The following is a 16,767-nucleotide window of genomic DNA, read 5'->3' as shown; positions in this document are numbered from 1 at the left end:
TTTTCTCCTTGACATTTCACAATTTAGCTACAGTGTAATAAACTGAAACTCCGATGAGAGGTTGGAAGGCTTTTGATCTGTGAGAGTATATTTTTATTTTTTTCGCTCGCGTGGATGCCTACTACTTTCTTTCATGTAGACGTCAAGGATGCGGCCGGGTAGCTGGCAAAGGTCAGTAAAAAAGTAGAAAACCCATTGCGGACGCACTTCGAGGTTCTTCATGGCTCGCTTTCAATCCTGGAATATCGAATGGTATAGAGTAAATTGACGAGTATGTCAACCACCAGAAGAAAAGGGCGAAATCGGTCTAGCCAAGACAGCTCGGGTGAAGATACAGAGAAGGCGTCACCGTCAGCACCACCGGCCCCCATCCCGAAGGATCCCAACCTAGTCGAACGGAACGGCCCCAACGATCCTGAGAATCCACAGAACTTTGCGCCAGCCAAGAAATGGCTCATCACGGTGTTATTCAGTTCGATGACAATGTGGGTGACATTTTCCAGTAGCATTTTCAGCGCTGCCGTTGAAGTCATCGCGAAGGAATACAATGTTTCCAATGAGGTGACGACGTTGGGAACAAGCTTGACCCTTTTGGTAGACGCCTCCCTGCAGTCTTACCAACATCCGAAGATCGTCCGAGGACATGCCTTAATGTGCACTTCACTCTGTAGGGATTTGCTCTAGGTCCCTTGATTTGAGGTCCCATGTCCGAGCTTTACGGACGCCTCAAGCCACTTTATCTCGGGTATGCCGTTTTTGTGATTTTCCAGATCCAAGCGGGCGTGGCCCAGAATCTTCAGGCTACCCTGATATGTCGTTTCATCATCGGACTTTTTGGCACTTCTGCATTGGCGGTCGTTGGTGGCGCATTTGTCGACTTTTGGGGCCCTATGGATCGAGCTATGGCCGTCTGCTTGTACGCCGCTGCTACCTTCGTTGGACCCATATTCGGGCCAATCATGTAAGTCAACTGGACTGATATCAGCATTCCTTCTACAAGGATTTTGCTGACACCCTAGTGACCCTATAGTGGTGGCTTTCTGGTCGAATCTCATCTTGGGTGGCGTTGGTCGGCGTGGATCACCATGATTGCGTCCTCATTCTGCGGTGTCATAGCGTTCTTCATTACACCAGAAACCAACCACCCGGTTCTCTTGCAGCGGCGTGCAGCACAGTTGCGAAAGAAAAACAACAACACGGCCTACTACTCCGTACTTGACAAGAGTGCATCATGTTTCGAGACATCCTGACCAAATACCGCTTTCGACCATTCCAAATGCTGGCAATGGAGCCAATCCTCGTTTGTTTCACGATCTATATCTCCCTTATCTACGGGATTCTGTATCTATTCTTCACTGCATAACCAATCTCGTTTGCTGGAAATCGCCACTGGCAGTCAGCTGGTGTCGCTGCTCTGCCTTTTCTGGGTGTTATGGTGGGGATTTTCCTTGGGGGTATCTTCATCACGATCACTACCAAGACTTACTACGCCACGAAATTACGCAGTGGTACGGTTCGGCCCGAAGATCGTCTTCCACCTGTGATGCCCATGGCGGTACTTTTTCCTGCCGGCCTGTTCTGGTTTGGCTGGAGCTCGAATCCTTCAGTACCCTGGACGGCACAAGTCGTCGCCGGGGTCCCCATTGGTGCGGGCATCCTCGTCATTTGGCTACAAGGGCTGAATTATCTGATCGATGTCTATCTAATGTTTGCTAACTCGGCACTTTCGGCTAACACCTTGATTCAGAGTACCGTGGGTGGAGCTTTTCCCCTCTTTGCTACATGTACGACACACTGGGAGTGGCCTGGGCCGCATCGCTGCTCGGATTCCTCAGCATAGCAATGATCCCGATTCCGTTTGTATTTTACTTTTACGGGCCCAGGATCCGCGCTCTAAGCCAGTACACGCCCAAGTTGTAAAGAATCGGCTCCTCTCCCATGGGATCTATTTCAAATTCATAGCTAATTTAGTAGACAATGTACATAAAGTGGCAGAACAGGCTATCTAATACATATAATTGGCTCTCTTATAGCCTCGGCAAGTGCCTTCCTGGTCTAGTTCATCTAGAAGCTCCCGGGCAAGATTGTTGATATCTTTCAAGTTGTCAAGTGCGTTAAACAATGCGGCCAAACCATCTGCTGTATCTTCCCCACCTGATGTGACCATACATGGCGAGTTAGTGTGAGAAGTGAGAAATTCCACGGCCTGTGAGAGTGCACTCGGCACAAACGGGTGGACCTGGAATGTTGGTTAACGACTTTCCTAAAATGGACCATAAGCATGGATTACTGTCAGACATACCTTGAACCGCCCGATTCTTGGAATGACTTTGGCCAGATGTACCAGCTCAACCGCCGCCCGGAATGCTCTCTGCTGATAGGTCGATGCCCTAACCTGATGTTCGACAGACTGCCAATTGGCAGTCTCGGTTGTCGTGCTTAGATAGATTATGGCACCCTGAGCTAGTACGTAGGTGAAGGTAAGCATTGGATCGATGTCGAGATTTGATGCAGGCGCAGGAACCGATGGGCCATTCCACTTGCCACTACTACTGGAGCAGTGGAAGCTTTGGGCAATTGACTGACGACGTTTCTCCACGGCTGCTGCCAGAGAGTCGTGTCTGGACCAGAACTCGCGTGGCTCACATCCCCCCTTGGACAAGGTCACTACTGATGCGAGGCGCCGGTGGGACATGCATCTGCCACATAGTGTCGCGAGGAGGATGCATTCAGCAAAAGGGGTTGCTACTGGCGCTTGTCCATTGCCGTCCAAGACATCAAGTAAGAAATCAGTCTGAATCGGTTGATTATGTTGGAAGTTGGTCTCGGGTGCTGGGAGACGGGTGTGTATCTGATAATCGTGAGCCAAATCAGTTAACTCGAAATGAATCCCTCGGCTGATGGAATCGTAAACTTACTGTTTCTTCGTCAAGAGTCAATGGCCACTCATTGCGCCAGTTCAGAAATCTATCCAAACAGTATGCCATCCAAAACACTCTTCTTTTCTCCTCCCTTCTAGCGAAAGGCTCCTGGGTTGACTGAAGCCCAGTATGCTCATTGCCATAACCAACGCCTTCTCCACCCTCTGTAGTAAATCCTGTCACAGCAGATGATGAACTTGGAGAGTCAACGTCAAACAACCTCGCCAGCTGGACAAGCCGAAAAGCTCTGCCAGCCGTGATCATTGCTTGGTCTTCGTTTTTGCGTAGAAACTCATATTGCGCGAGAAGGAGCCATGCCTGGATTTGCTCCAATGGCATGTTGTTGCTGGCAGACCGAGGTCGATATTTCCTACTTCCACCAACACATCTGCTTTCCAGCGCGCTAAGCATCTCGCGCGTGTCCAGATAAAGGGCATCCTCGATCTCCCGAAACTGCGAAGACGCGGCTGCAGCTGCGGTATGCATCGCGCGCTGAAGACACGCTTGGGCAGGAGTGGGAGAGTGGCTCGGGTCTAACGCCCATTCAAAATATTTCTGCTTGTGCACGATAGGGGAGACAAGGTGGACACGTTCGAAGTACAGTTGATCCCTGAGACGTGCATTGTTAGGATGGCCACATCCACTATCCAGGGTAAATGGAAACCTACAAATCTGCTCGAACCAAGGCAGGGAGGCACAGATTATCTCTAATGTGTGTTGGGATTGCTTCGTATTGCTTCACAGGCGTCGTTGTTCCTATATTGGACATAATGATGCCACCAGCCGTATGCCAATCCATGCAGGTAGCAGATATAGCGTCCACATTGGTGAAATCAGGCGATAGCTCAGGGAGTTCTTGGAAGTCGGACAAATATGTAAGATCCGGTGATCTACCATCTGTCTGGGTGAAGAAGTTTCCGATGTCAAAAGAGTCTTGATTCAGTATAGTAGTGTCTCTCTCCCGAATGGGGACGGGGATTTCTTCAAATGGAGGTGTTGATACTGGTGTGGTTCGTTGCTTCGTCGCTTCCCCATCAAAGCCATCAAGCTGGCCAACAAGTTGACGTTCGAGCATTGCTAAGGAAGGGCATCGTGTTAGGCATTTTGGTTATTCTTTCCAAACAAAACGATACTTACCGACTCGGCTTCGCAATGCTTGAAGCTGCCCTTTCTTTGGACCTCGTTGTGGGCGTTTCTCATTCACTATACACGCCGTCCCATTCTCTATACAACTTCCACATATTGGCCGGGCACGATCACATCGTGCTTTTCGCCTTCGGCACTCCTCACAGGCCAAACCCGGCCGCTGCCGGATACTGGCTGCCATTATCAGCGTTTCCTTTGTTGAGAGTAGTTACTGCCACAAGGATACCCTGCTTCGCTGGGTCTAACCGATTATGTGTGAATAGCTATGTTTTTTTGCGAGCACAGGCTGAAGATTATATTTAAAAAACGTGGCGTGATTAGATTCCACTGCCCCTCGTATTTACGGCCCTCGATACCACATAAATGATACTATGATATTTGGACCGTCAGAACCCTACCCAGGGGGGCGAATGGTTCGCCTCTGATATCCGATGTACGTAAGAAATTAGTTCGTCTGGGATATTGGACGTTTAATCAACTTGCAAGGGTACCTAAACGGTAATACCAACCGGGTCAGATGTAGTGAGTGGAATCCGTATCAGAATCTTGGTCAGCCGCTAGAGCCAAAGCAGGCATACGAACTCGCGTGGTCTGGAGCAATTGAGGGGGTTGTGGGCGGCACCGAGACAGGCAGACGGTTATTGAGGTCGAATCAGCGAGTCTGACACGCATACACGGAGTAGCAGTACATTGCCTGATGAGCTCAGCTAGCGCGCCTAAAGCGCTGGCCATGGATGCAGACAGTATACTCATCTGCCCGATATGACTTAGATGGTGTAATGGACATGCAATCTCACTAGCACGACTCCATACATAGGCCCATGGGCCATAAGCAACCGCCTAACCAGGATTTAATTCAACCGGTGCCTAGATCTGCAACCCTGCTTTGGATAGACTTCGTGCTTGGAATGCATTCTCGTGTTGAGATACGATGGTCGGGCGCAACTACTGATGACAAAGTCAGCCACGAAGCCGGCTGATCTGCCTTCTCCGCTGTGCCTATTGGTTGGACAAAAATAAGTGGGAATCTGGTTTTCTGTGGGCGAGTTTGCTCACAATACCTACTTTTTATTCGATACGAGCGCGATACTAATGGAAGAATCAAGCTTTGAACAATAGTAAATAGGCCTATTGTTCAAACCCCCCCCTTCCCGTAGAGTCTAGCGTTGTCAATGGCACGGCTCGCTCTCTGGCCGCCCATTCCCAATCCGGAGCGGGGTGCGACGGCGCCGATAGCGGACCCTGCATCCGCCCATATAGATCTATGCTTCTAATGTTTGTGAAGAAAGTATATGGTACACTCCCTGCCATAATTAAACCGATTGCATAGATTGCCTTAGCGCGGCGCTGTCATATTTTGGCGACATAATGGTACCCACGGTCGCTGATAAATCTCAGTCCCTAGCCTGCTCCCGCCCCCTCCCCTCTCGGCCATTGTTCATTCCATGACTCTTTCCCACATGTCCACTGCCCATTCTTTAGTTGTTGTCTTAAATCCCATCACACCTTTTGGTACTATAAGCCCAACATAGGCCCCGACGCTTTTTATAGTAGTCATTCTAGAAACACAATGTCTGATTCGATGGTTCCAAACAGCTACTCACAACGACTGGATGGAAGATGTACTTTGCCACGTATTAAACAACTTTTCTAGCGACCAGTGTACTGGATAGAATTAAGCGTAAGGGCTGTCCATATTTACCAGAAAACCTAGCCAATATTATTTTCAGGGAGGCTGATACAGCGGCCTATACAATAGTTAGTTTGTGTCCCGGTAAATCTCTACCTAGCCAGATGGATATACGATTATTAGAAAACTTACGGTATGACTCGATCTGATGTTTCATAAGATCAGCCTAGTAGAACTAAGATGTCTATAAGAATCAACGGAACTGATCTAGGGGCCTGATTTTTTCCGGTATAATATAGTAGTGCTCGATCCCTGCATAAAGTTGCTTATAGGAGTCTAAATTCAGTGGCAGAAATTAAGTGATCATCAGAAATACTCACACCTATCATCGTCATCAAATTGAACCACTAACTTCTATCATAACAGCATTTAATCGGTTTGGCCGAATCTTATCATCCTTAAAAATGGTTTGATAGGACTGGAGAGAGTGGTAGCTCCTGTTAAAGATGATATTTTGTCAGTACCTAAGTCACTATGCCAGGACCGACTTATAGGCTCCTCATGTGGCACCAAATTCAACCGTGAATCGGCCTGCTGGAATATCTGCCTGGTTAAAAACTTAGCCCAGGCCCACGTTATAGTCCTCGATAGCACCATAGTAAGCGTTTCCAATTCCATTGCGATCCACCCAGTTGCTGGTCGCCGAGTTGTAGCTGAGGTAACCTTGGAAGTTGCTACTTGTGAGCCAAGACAGAATAGTGTTTGATCCTCCAGAATTGTAATTCGCATTCATCACGTTGCCGTAGATTTTGAAAGGAAAGTGATTACTTTCGCGATCCGTGTATGGTGAAAGGTCGGGAACAATGGTAAGCTTTTTCGGTGTATGTCGTTCTGTTTTTGATTTTCTTGGAATTGAATGTGGACAGGGAAATTATAGCATCGTATAGGATTAGCTTCCCTCAAGGTATACTGTACTAGCCCGGCTCTCCGTTCTCCAACGGCAAGCACAGCGCGAATCCAAAAGTTTGTGATATTTACCAGCGGAATGGTAAGTCTATGTGCGCCACCGGGCTTTCTGGTAACACATTTGCACGATTGCTAATTGACTCATAGTTTTGCATGGCACACAGGAGTATTATCACACGTTCGACCGTATTGGAGGCAGGTTCAACAGCGAGATTGGCATGGAAGCATTCCCGGCTTTGTCGACAATTTGTCATTTTGTCACCAAGATCTCCGAACTGAATTCCCACTCACGAACGCTCGACTTCCATAAAAAGGCTGATGGTCATGCCTGTCGTATTGCGCTTGATTTGGCAGAGAATTTTCCCGCGACAGCCGGATTGAAGGTGAGCATCCCTAACTGAGTCAAATCATTTCGCCGTACTTCGCTAACCCATCACGTCATTCGCACAGTCACAAATTCACTTGATGCAATTGCTCCAATTGCTATCTGACGGAACAGAAGCAACAGTGGATCCCGGAAGAAGGGATAGTTATAACGTAATTCCCGGTCACCCTGGCCACCCCATCAGAAAACGCGTCAATCCACCAACCTACCAATTTCAACCATCTACCATGCCACCAATTCGCACTGAATCCTTCCAGAAATCGGCGAATAAAGAGGGCAAGATATTATTAGCCCTTGACGATATTCAAAATGACCGCATCAAATCTATTCGTGCAGCAGCAAAGCTATACGAAGTTGTTATTAAACCCGCATGTATTAGTCATTATTATGCCCACATAAATTGCCAGATAGGGGCTTTATAGCAATTCAGACTTGTTGATATCCAGTTGGTGCGCACCATTATTTACTAAACAGTATTTCCGACTCTATCGCTTAACGAGGATGGCGCCGGCAGTGGGGCGATGAACGGCGCTGGCGGCGCCCTCGTGTGGCAGCTCAAGGACTGCTGGCCGGCACATCATGGGCCATTGTTGATTGCTTGTTTCGCAAAAAGCCCGCATTCTACGCTGTTTCGCAGGCAATGCGACCTTTCGCCATTTCTGTGCAACGTGTGCAGAACAATATGACTATCTGCCACGCAAGGCCGAGCAAGTCCTCTTCATATACCCTTTGAGTTGCTAACGGCATGGTGCAAGATGCCTGCGCCAAAATCGAGATGCGCTTCATGCCCGTGGCCACTGGCCAGGTTATTCGTGCTCCTATTGTTAAAGGTGGCCGCGTCCTTACAGCGAAGGTAACGACAGAGATCTTGTCTGGCATTATCGACAAGATTCACGAAGAGCCTTTCGTCCTCGCCGCGCGGCTCCTCGTTGACGAGGAGTGCATCTCGCGAGACGTCAACTGGCCGCAGCCGCTCAGGTATCTCTCGTTTGAAAAACGTGGGGTCCTTGTAGGTGCCATGGAGCCGGGGATTTACAAGGTCATTGATGAGAGTCTGACGAAACGACTCATGGTCTATAAGAGGGACGGGATTGAACTGAGTTATAACTGCATTGATATTGTCCCCAGATATCCTGGAATCACCAGAGGCATGAGATTGGAGAAGGAGAACGGAACTTATGTGCCAAATTATCGATATCTTCGTTCTGACGATCATCAGCCAGCACGGTATGAAGGGAGATCTGGTGTTCAATTAAGGAGATCCACAGGCAAAAGTCTGAGTAGCACGTAGAATAGGTGACAAGGTGGGGAAATACCCCGGCAGCAGGCATAAACCAAGCATCAATACCAGGTACTAGTAATGACAGATGTGAAAAGTCACGATTAGCAGCAAAGCTTAGACTTCATGGAGTCAGTGACAACACGAGACATGATGCAGTCGGTCCAGCAATATGACCGTTGCCTTGTGACTTAGGCCAGGGATCGCGGGGGCATAGACACTGGTGAGGATTTAACCAAGTTGTTATCAGGCGTATCGCTGCTCCTACGTTGAGCATTACGGTCCTAGTCCAGGAGTGCTCTTTGTCCGGACTGGACCCCAGAACCCCTGCATCTTATTAGCCTGAGGCAGCAATTGTTCGATATATCATGGGGGCCGAAACGAAAAAGTCGGCGCCAAGCTCAGTGGATGAACGTGACAACCAGTCTTCCGTACTCGTTTCCCTTGTTTCGCGTTCTGAATGAATCTCACTTTCGTTGATTTTGCACGATCTGCACGACCCGTGGACAGTACATGCACGGCGCCTCCCCACAGTTTCTCCACAGGTTACTACCCGCCAGCTCGTCTATTATTTGTCCCTTGACGACTAGCACACTCAGGGTGATGACTCGATCCCTTTGACCTCGAGGGTTTGTAGGGTTTGTTGTCCTCTTTGGCCCTGCATGAAGCAGGCCGGGGTTTTCCTGTCAGGGCCAGGCCTTGTTCCTTTCCTTTGTGCATCAGGGCCTTATAGACCCTGTTGTGTTCCCTTCTGCTTCTTCTTCCCTTTCCTAGTCGTCTTCGTCTTCATGTTCTAGATAGACCAATTGACTCAGTCTCCCTCTCTCTCTCTCTCTCTCTCTCTCTCTCTCTCTCTCTCTTCGCTTCCTGTGCCAGCAGTGCCGTGGGCGCTGTCACAGGGGTATTGCCCAAAATGCTGCCAAAGATGAGTCTGAACCATAAAATACTATGGACCATCCCAAACAGAGTGCTCAACATCTTGATCAGTCCCGGGGCTGTGGACAGCTAGCCCGAGGTCCACCTGGTACCACCGATGATCTTCCAAGTTTGGAAGGGATCAAGCCCCCACTGTTCTTTGTTTTTATGATTCTGGTCTACTTGGGTCTGCCGCCCCTGGTATGTTTTCCACTTTCTTTTGATCCCTTGTTCTCCACTTGTCACCCGTAGGTAACTAATCATTCCGAACCAGCTTCGCTACATCATCGGTCACGTCACGCCGACGCTGTTGATTCTCCAGCTATCTCAGCAGGATGAGGCTGCACCGGAAAAATCAGAGAAAGTGATTAAACAGCGAGCCAATTTCAGAAACGTTGGAGACATTTTTCGCCTCATTTATCGGGCTCAGGATCTATACACCTTCGTGCGCGCACTGGTCATCGGCTCCATCTACGGGCTGGCGACTAGTGCCGTCACCGGCACGCTAAAATGGATTCTGTTTCGACATGAGTTATTCACACCCTTAGCTTATGCATGTTCCTGTGCAATTCTATGTCAGCTTCATCTTGTTTTCACTTGTGCTACTGTCTCGGCCAAGCACATCCCATTTCGGTCCTTATGGAGAAACACTGGCCAGAACCGGTGGAAGCACCTGGTCATCCCAGCCTTGCTGTACGGTCTTTCACGGGCCTCAATGGAACAGCTCTATGATATCGTGACGATGGCTATCACACTTAGTCTAGCGGAGGCCCAATTTTGCCCCCTGAAATGGAAACTGTGATTCCCTCTTCGACCAAGGAGCGAGGTATGAAGATATCGGAACTGACTGGCGATTGGAAACTACCATCCGGTCTTGAGGCATTCACTAGTTTATTCAAAACCCTTGCAACAGCAGGTATATACAGCTCATTGAACTGCACCTTAAGAAGTGTCTTGCACAGATAGTCCTTGAGTTTATTGTCATTGCGTTCATGATGGGGGCAACTCTTGTGTACCCATTTGAAGATGAAAGAATTGCTTAATTCTCCGGCGACATGGTTTGTACCTGCTGTCCTATTCCCCTGCATTGATTTAAATCCTAACCCCTCTGTATATAGATCTCTCTGGTGGATATAGCATGCGCACTTTCACCCACTCCTCATCTTACAAGCGATATTTGGAACGGGCCATCTAGCCTCTAATACGATCCGCTGCTGTGACCAAGTGTTCGATCCAAGAATCTAGCTAGCAACAAGTTTTCTAGATACCCACAAAAAAATGCATAGTTGAGCACCCGAACTAGCAATCGAAATATGGTGATAGATCTACCTGAGTGAATGAGTCTCTTAGGTCGGCGCATCCTATCTTACGGCGGTCGGTAATATCCGGCTAGATTCGTGGCGTTGATCTCTCTCAACTATAGAGGGTAGAAGAATTTGTACTTGGCTCGTCAAAAGCTCTGTCGCTGAGATCATGCCCTCTCCAATTCCTGCTTCACTGCATCAGTAATATATTCTCAGAAATACGGTCGCAATTTCACAATGAACAATATTAATGTAAAAGTATGTACGAAGAACTCCCAACCTCTTTAGCATCATGAACAGTCCCTTTTTCGATCTACAATTGGTATTTGCGTACTCAGTTATAAAAAGACCTTAACATCTTTGCACCGCATCAGCAATGTTCCACCGCTACCCTCGAACCGGAGCAAAAGCAAAGTCCCCGCCCACAGGCACCACACCGGCCTCAACAATGGGTCCATTGTAGATCTTTCTTCCCCACACGGTGTACCAAATCAGGCCAAGGAGGAGTTCACCCAGGAATACCACGGCTGACCAATTCATATTCTCCAGAGTAACAGGCAAAGTTGACGGGAAGAAGGAGAAGAATATCGTGATAGTCAGGAAAGAAATCGAGGAAATGTTAATGACGATACCGAATCGACCGAGAGTCCAGGGTCCGTATGGAATGTTTTCGTTCTTGATCTTTTTTATCACCATCAGAATGATGGCGATTTCATATGATGCAAAAAGACCGGCCGTGTTAAGCGAGATAATCGCGTTAAACGCAGCTGTTGATCCCACATTGATGACGCAAATTCAAGCCCGTGATAAGCGTACAAAGAAGGACAGCGCGAACAGGCAGTCCTGAGCCTGGATTGACCTATTGAATAATAAGAATCAGTTCAAGTAACACAGAGTGACAAAGTGAACGAAGAAATGGAAAGAAAAGGGGATGGTTACGTAGACAAGAGAATCCGCAAATGGTAAGCCCTTATCTCTTGCGAACGCCCAGGTAAGGCGCGATGCAGAAGCTAGAAATCCAAAACTTGCACAAATGACAAGCACAATTGGAATAGTGGTCATGACAGATGTTCCTGCGTGGGATTTTATGGCATTGAAAAAAACCTCAATGAAGTCGTACCCAGTAGGGCTTTCCAGGACCGACATGTCACCCATGCAGAAAGAAATGCAAGGATAATAGCGAATCCGAGGGAACCGTTGAGTAATATTGTGCTAATCATACACCATGGTACGATTGTTCAGGCATTAACAACCTCCTCCGCTATAGTAGGTGAGCCAAGATGTCAAAAGGAGAAGGAGAACGTCTGCTTACCCATATGACAAGGACCGTCATAACCTGCGGGAATGTTTGTTAGATAGTTGTTCCCAACATTCGGGTGATATTTTCATACCGATGAAGGGAAGATTTGTTCCAATTAACCCAATCAACCAGGTAAGTCCCGGATTTAACTTTTGAAATATCTCAGGAACCACGCCAGTTGGCAACTTCTCGTAAACGGCAAATTCAATTTAACTCCCTGCGTTACATTTTGATATCGGTCTCGAGTCTGTTCGACCAGTATTGCGATGTTGCGCGCGTCAAAGGGTGTTGGGCCGGCCCCAGGGGCTTCCGGCGGCCCATTGAAAAATCTGCCATCGAACAGAGAGCGCGTATTGAACGCCAACCACGCGGCGCACGACCTTCTGAAAGAGCTTGGAAGGGGTCAGAATACAACTAGACCAGCCCCCAAAGTCGTCAGCTTCCTCCGCCAGGTGGAAGACCTGACGAAGGACCTCCTGTCGACGCCCCTGACCGATTGGCAGCAGGAGCTCGAAGCGCTGCGCCGAGACCTTAAGCAGGAGATTACCCTTGCTGTTAAGGCCGCAGCGGAGCCGCCAGCACGGCAGACGGTTCGATCGTTCGCCGAAATAGTCCGCACAATGCCTACGCCGGCGCACTATCTCTCCTCGAGCAGCTTATCGAGCTCGCCGACGCGCCCGGCGGAGGTAGCACGTAACCGCGAAGTAGTGGTCTGTCTTAGCGATCGTTCGCAGGTTAGCGTGTTCCGCTGTCTAACGAGCGCCGAACTCACTAAGCGTACGAATCAGGCCCGGGCGAAAGCAGCTAGAACCACAGACACGGCGCCCCTCGCATCGGTAATAGTGCTCGTATTACGTTAACTGAAGTCTGGTGATCTCCGCTTCACGATGCGCGATACGAGAGAGGCCGAGGTTATGAGGATCTATCGAGAGAAATAGGTGAAGGGCCTTTGCAGGACCGTATTCGTCTATATACCGACCTAGGGTGTGATTGTATACGACGTGAATGTGCGATCGCTTAGCATCAACAAGGCCTCGGAGGCACTACTACAGGAGAGGATTATCAAGGATCTTCTAGCAGCGAATAACTATAACTAGGGGGAAGCGGAGATCGCGAAAGTTAGCTGGCTGCGTATACTAAGTAGGAAATCGGGCTCGCTTATCGTTAAGTTCACCTCTCTAGAGCCGGCTAACGTAGCGATCGATAAGGGGGTCCTCTAGGATTGCGACAGTCTGACGGCTGTCTTGTATAACAGGGCGGCTCGTGTGCGGTAGTGCTTTAACTGTCAACAATATAGATATATAGGACCTACCTGTGCCAACAACGGTAGATATGTGTACTGCGCTAAGGGCTATCAGTCTCGGGACTGCCCACAGAAGGACAGCAACGCACTAAAGAACAAGTGCGCTAATTGCGAGGGCGTATATACTGCGTAGAGCACAGAGTGTGAGGCTCGTTAGCGCGAGGTTGAGCGTGTAGGGGAATTATCGAAATACCGTAGGAGATATTATTATATCCCGGCTCTATACAGCATCAACCGACCGCCGCCGACCTTGCACTCGTTGTCTGCTAGCTCGTGGGGTACACCGAGGGATTCGTTATCGAGCGAGGAGCTCACTAGCGGCGTCGAGAGTAGCGGTCTCGCGCCGGCCGCACGCCCTAGCAACGGGGGTAAGGGCACCGGCCCTACACTAGTAAGCAGAACAGGCACTAGCCTTCAGGCTAGTTAGTATATAACTAATAAGAGCGATAGATCGGTGATAACAGCGTTATCCGGTAGGAAGAGAGGGAGACTACGAAAGACACAGAGGCCTGACCGTTAGCCGATGGAGACTAAGCGACGATGAAGCCTTACCGATAGAGGGCCGCCCCTAGGAGCAACCGATCGTCCTCGACTAACCGATATTCCAATTTTCGACCGAACCGAGCGCGTTTCAATTCTCTGCAGGAAGCACCTTCGCCCTACTACTAGCCGGTGCGATTAACTTCTAACTAGAAGGGCCTAGCTCGCAGGCGACTAGCACCTAATCAAGGGCGAAAAGGCTAGGGCCCGCACCGCGAAGGCACGCGAGGCTAGGGCAAGGAAGGCTGCTGAGAGAAAGACTAGTAACAACACCGATAGTATAAGGAAGTCAGCACGTATAACAGAGCTAGCGGAGGAGGCGAATCAGGAACGTATCGAATCAGAACTTAGCTCCGAGCTCGATAAGGTCAACATACGAGACCTAGAACGCCAGCTAGAAACCCACAAAAACGATCAAGACTACTAGCTATCGTCACCGCCAGCGCGGGCAGGGGATAGGAAGCGTAAGCAGCCCTACAGTGAGGATCTATCTCTTAGTATTAGATTGTCTGGGAAGCGTAAGATATACAACAGGAAATCTTCTATATCTCGCCACTAATGAATCGTCACGACCGATAACAACACACACTAAGGGACCTTAAAATATACTAGTACAACGTGCACAGATCGAAGGATATGGTGATAGCGTAGTTCCTGCGTGAGGAAGAGGTTATCAGCGCCGATATTATTGTAATCCAGGAGCCGTGGGAGAATCCCTTCTAAGACAATACTCACTACCCGTTGAAGCAGACGCATAAACTGCTCTATCTAGCGGCTAGCGAAACAGGCGACAGGGCGAGGGTGTGTATATTCGTTTCGAAAAGGGTAGAGTATACCCACTTAGCCCACTCTCGCGACTATTAGGAGATTCGTGTTAAATATAAACTAGGGGAGCTTCGAATTGTTAACGTGTATAACGACTAGCAGCAAGGAGCAGCTCTCTGTCTACTACAGGAGAAGCTGCTGCCTATCCGCGAGCAGAAGGGGGCTTCCTACCTAGTGCTAGGAGATTTTAACCTATACTATCCGACCTAGGGTGGCGATGATACCTTACGTGATGCAGACGCTAAGGATCTCCTAGATCTTATAGAAACAGCCGGCCTAGATAACTAGTTAACACCCGGCACTATCACACGCGACTAAGTAGGCTATTAATTAACAATAGACCTCGTCCTGGCGTTATACTCGCTACGAGAGCAGATAATAGCGTGCGAGGTTGATGATAGCGTGCACGCTAATTCCGATTACCTTCTAATACTCACCCTGCTCGAAATTAATGTACTAGAGGCAGCAGATCCTGTTAAACAGCGGGACTAGAAAGCAATAGACGTAGAGAAGTTCCTTACCTTCGCTTTAGCTAACATTAGCGCGATGCAGCTACCGAAAGAACCTACGCCGCACGAGATCGACTACGCTGTCGATTATCTTCTGGATATCGTACAGCAGGCGGCCTACGTATTAACACCCTAGGCAAAGCCGTCAGCGTAGGCCCGCTAAGGCTAGACCCCCGAGTGTACTGAAGTAATCTCGGCGTTGCGCAGGTAATACCGCTAGTATATACGCACACACAGCGAGGAAGACTAGGATAAATACAAATCAGTGAGGAACGTAAAGGGAAGGGTGATTAGAAAAGCGTTAAAATAGGGCTTTCGCTAGTGGGTGCGAGACACAGTTGATAAAGGCCCCTACGGCCTTTGGAAGGTGTCAAAATAGGCCCGAATAAGAGATCGGTCGACTAGTAGTAATATCCCTTCTCTAGAGAGAGCAGACAGAGGGTTAGTAGAGACTTACTAGGAGAAGACGGATCTGCTTCGTTAGGTCTTCTTTCCTCTACCGCTAGCTGCCGACCTCTCTGATATCAGCCCGAATATAACCCTATATCCGAATCAAATCACCTTCCTAGCGATCTCTCAGTAAGAGGTTATTAATACAATTAAACGAGCTCCACCTGATAAAGCGCCTGGTAAGGATAGTATCCCGAACCGCGTATAGAAGATGCTGGCAGATAGTAGCCACGACTTCGTGGTGATCTTGACAGCTATCTTCGACGTATATATACTAACGGGCTATAATCCTTGTCACTTCTAGGCGTCTGTTACGGTAACGCTTCGTAAGGGCGGCCCACGAAATTTTCGGTAACCGAAATCGTACCGGCCAGTTATGCTATTAAACACTATCGGCAAGATCCTAGAGTCTATCATCGCTACACGTATCGTATAGGCCGTCGAGGAATATAGCCTACTCCTAAAGACCTGCCTTAGTGGCCGGAAGGGGATCTTAGTAGATTATGCGATCTAGCTGATCCTTGACTGTGTGCACCGCGTATAGGGGCGGGGTAAAAGGGTGTCGATGCTACTACTTAACGTGGCAGGGGCCTATGATAATGTCTTACACGAACGGTTACTGCATAATGTAAGGTAACTCTGTCTAGGCCACTTCGCGCTATGGATTATATTATTCCTTCGCAATAGGAGCATACGTAATAAGTTACTAGGATATCTCTCAGACAGCTTTCCCACACTTACTGGTATCCTACAAGGCTCGCTAATCTTACCGATTCTGTTATTACTATTCAACGCCCTACTTGTCTCGGCCTGTAGCACACATAGAGGTAGAATAAGCGTGGTATATAGCTTTGGATAGGTTAACGATGTGGTAATTGTCGTAGAATTAGATATATACTATAGCAATATTAAGCTACTAGAGAAAGTGCTAGGCAGGGCTAAGTAATAGGCGAAGCGATATACAGCTAGGTTCGTACCTAATAAGTTCGAATTAATCCACTTTAACAATCAGACAGAGAGTGAGATAACACAATCTACCGATCCGAATAAGAACGAGACAGAAACCAGTATATAAACCGATATTGAATCCGATATCTTCGACTACACAACGTAACACCCCGAGGGGAACGACCGGATACCTGTTCAATACAACTACTTAACAATACAACCGACATAATCTACTAAATACTTAGGCGTATAGCTCAACAAACGCCTCGATTTCGATATATACCGTCACAAGCTACTTGCTAAGGCTAACGGCAGCCTAGAAGCACTCCGGGCGATAATAGGGTCG

The 16,767-nt window shown here is 48.5% G+C and overlaps 6 protein-coding genes across 6 annotated transcripts; 5 read left to right on the top strand and 1 right to left on the bottom strand.

The window, feature by feature from the left end:
• Positions 1-273: 273 nt before the first annotated feature.
• On the top strand, positions 274-684 carry N7473_008606 (uncharacterized protein; the record flags this gene model as incomplete). The annotated part of the gene is made up of 1 exon (XM_057154546.1): positions 274-684. The coding sequence occupies one exon, from the start codon at positions 274-276 to the stop codon at positions 682-684; it is 411 nt and encodes a 136-aa protein (XP_057005676.1).
• Positions 685-704: 20 nt separating this feature from the next.
• N7473_008605 (Major facilitator superfamily domain general substrate transporter) lies at positions 705-1,920 on the top strand (the record flags this gene model as incomplete). The annotated part of the gene is made up of 4 exons (XM_057154545.1): positions 705-961; positions 1,031-1,211; positions 1,397-1,646; positions 1,748-1,920. The coding sequence occupies 4 exons, from the start codon at positions 705-707 to the stop codon at positions 1,918-1,920; spliced, it is 861 nt and encodes a 286-aa protein (XP_057005675.1).
• Positions 1,921-2,005: 85 nt separating this feature from the next.
• On the bottom strand, positions 2,006-4,248 carry N7473_008604 (uncharacterized protein; the record flags this gene model as incomplete). Its single annotated transcript, XM_057154544.1, has 5 exons — positions 2,006-2,239; positions 2,303-2,851; positions 2,919-3,531; positions 3,590-3,998; positions 4,059-4,248. 5 exons carry the CDS (start codon positions 4,246-4,248, stop codon positions 2,006-2,008), a joined length of 1,995 nt encoding a protein of 664 aa, XP_057005674.1.
• A 2,312-nt stretch (positions 4,249-6,560) lies between these two features.
• N7473_008603 (uncharacterized protein) lies at positions 6,561-7,064 on the top strand (the record flags this gene model as incomplete). The annotated part of the gene is made up of 3 exons (XM_057154543.1): positions 6,561-6,578; positions 6,676-6,745; positions 6,811-7,064. 3 exons carry the CDS (start codon positions 6,561-6,563, stop codon positions 7,062-7,064), a joined length of 342 nt encoding a protein of 113 aa, XP_057005673.1.
• A 729-nt stretch (positions 7,065-7,793) lies between these two features.
• N7473_008602 (uncharacterized protein) lies at positions 7,794-8,339 on the top strand (the record flags this gene model as incomplete). Its single annotated transcript, XM_057154542.1, has 1 exon — positions 7,794-8,339. One exon carries the CDS (start codon positions 7,794-7,796, stop codon positions 8,337-8,339), a length of 546 nt encoding a protein of 181 aa, XP_057005672.1.
• Positions 8,340-9,275: 936 nt separating this feature from the next.
• N7473_008601 (uncharacterized protein) lies at positions 9,276-10,044 on the top strand (the record flags this gene model as incomplete). The annotated part of the gene is made up of 2 exons (XM_057154541.1): positions 9,276-9,443; positions 9,517-10,044. The coding sequence occupies 2 exons, from the start codon at positions 9,276-9,278 to the stop codon at positions 10,042-10,044; spliced, it is 696 nt and encodes a 231-aa protein (XP_057005671.1).
• Between the last annotated feature and the right edge of the window lie 6,723 nt (positions 10,045-16,767).

This window comes from Penicillium subrubescens (assembly GCF_028828155.1).
Source record: "Penicillium subrubescens strain IBT 31985 chromosome Unknown utg000006l_segment0_segment0, whole genome shotgun sequence".
Lineage (NCBI taxonomy): Eukaryota > Fungi > Ascomycota > Eurotiomycetes > Eurotiales > Aspergillaceae > Penicillium > Penicillium subrubescens.
The sequence above is the reverse complement of the archived record's forward strand: the minus strand, read 5'-3'. Positions and strand labels throughout refer to the sequence as shown.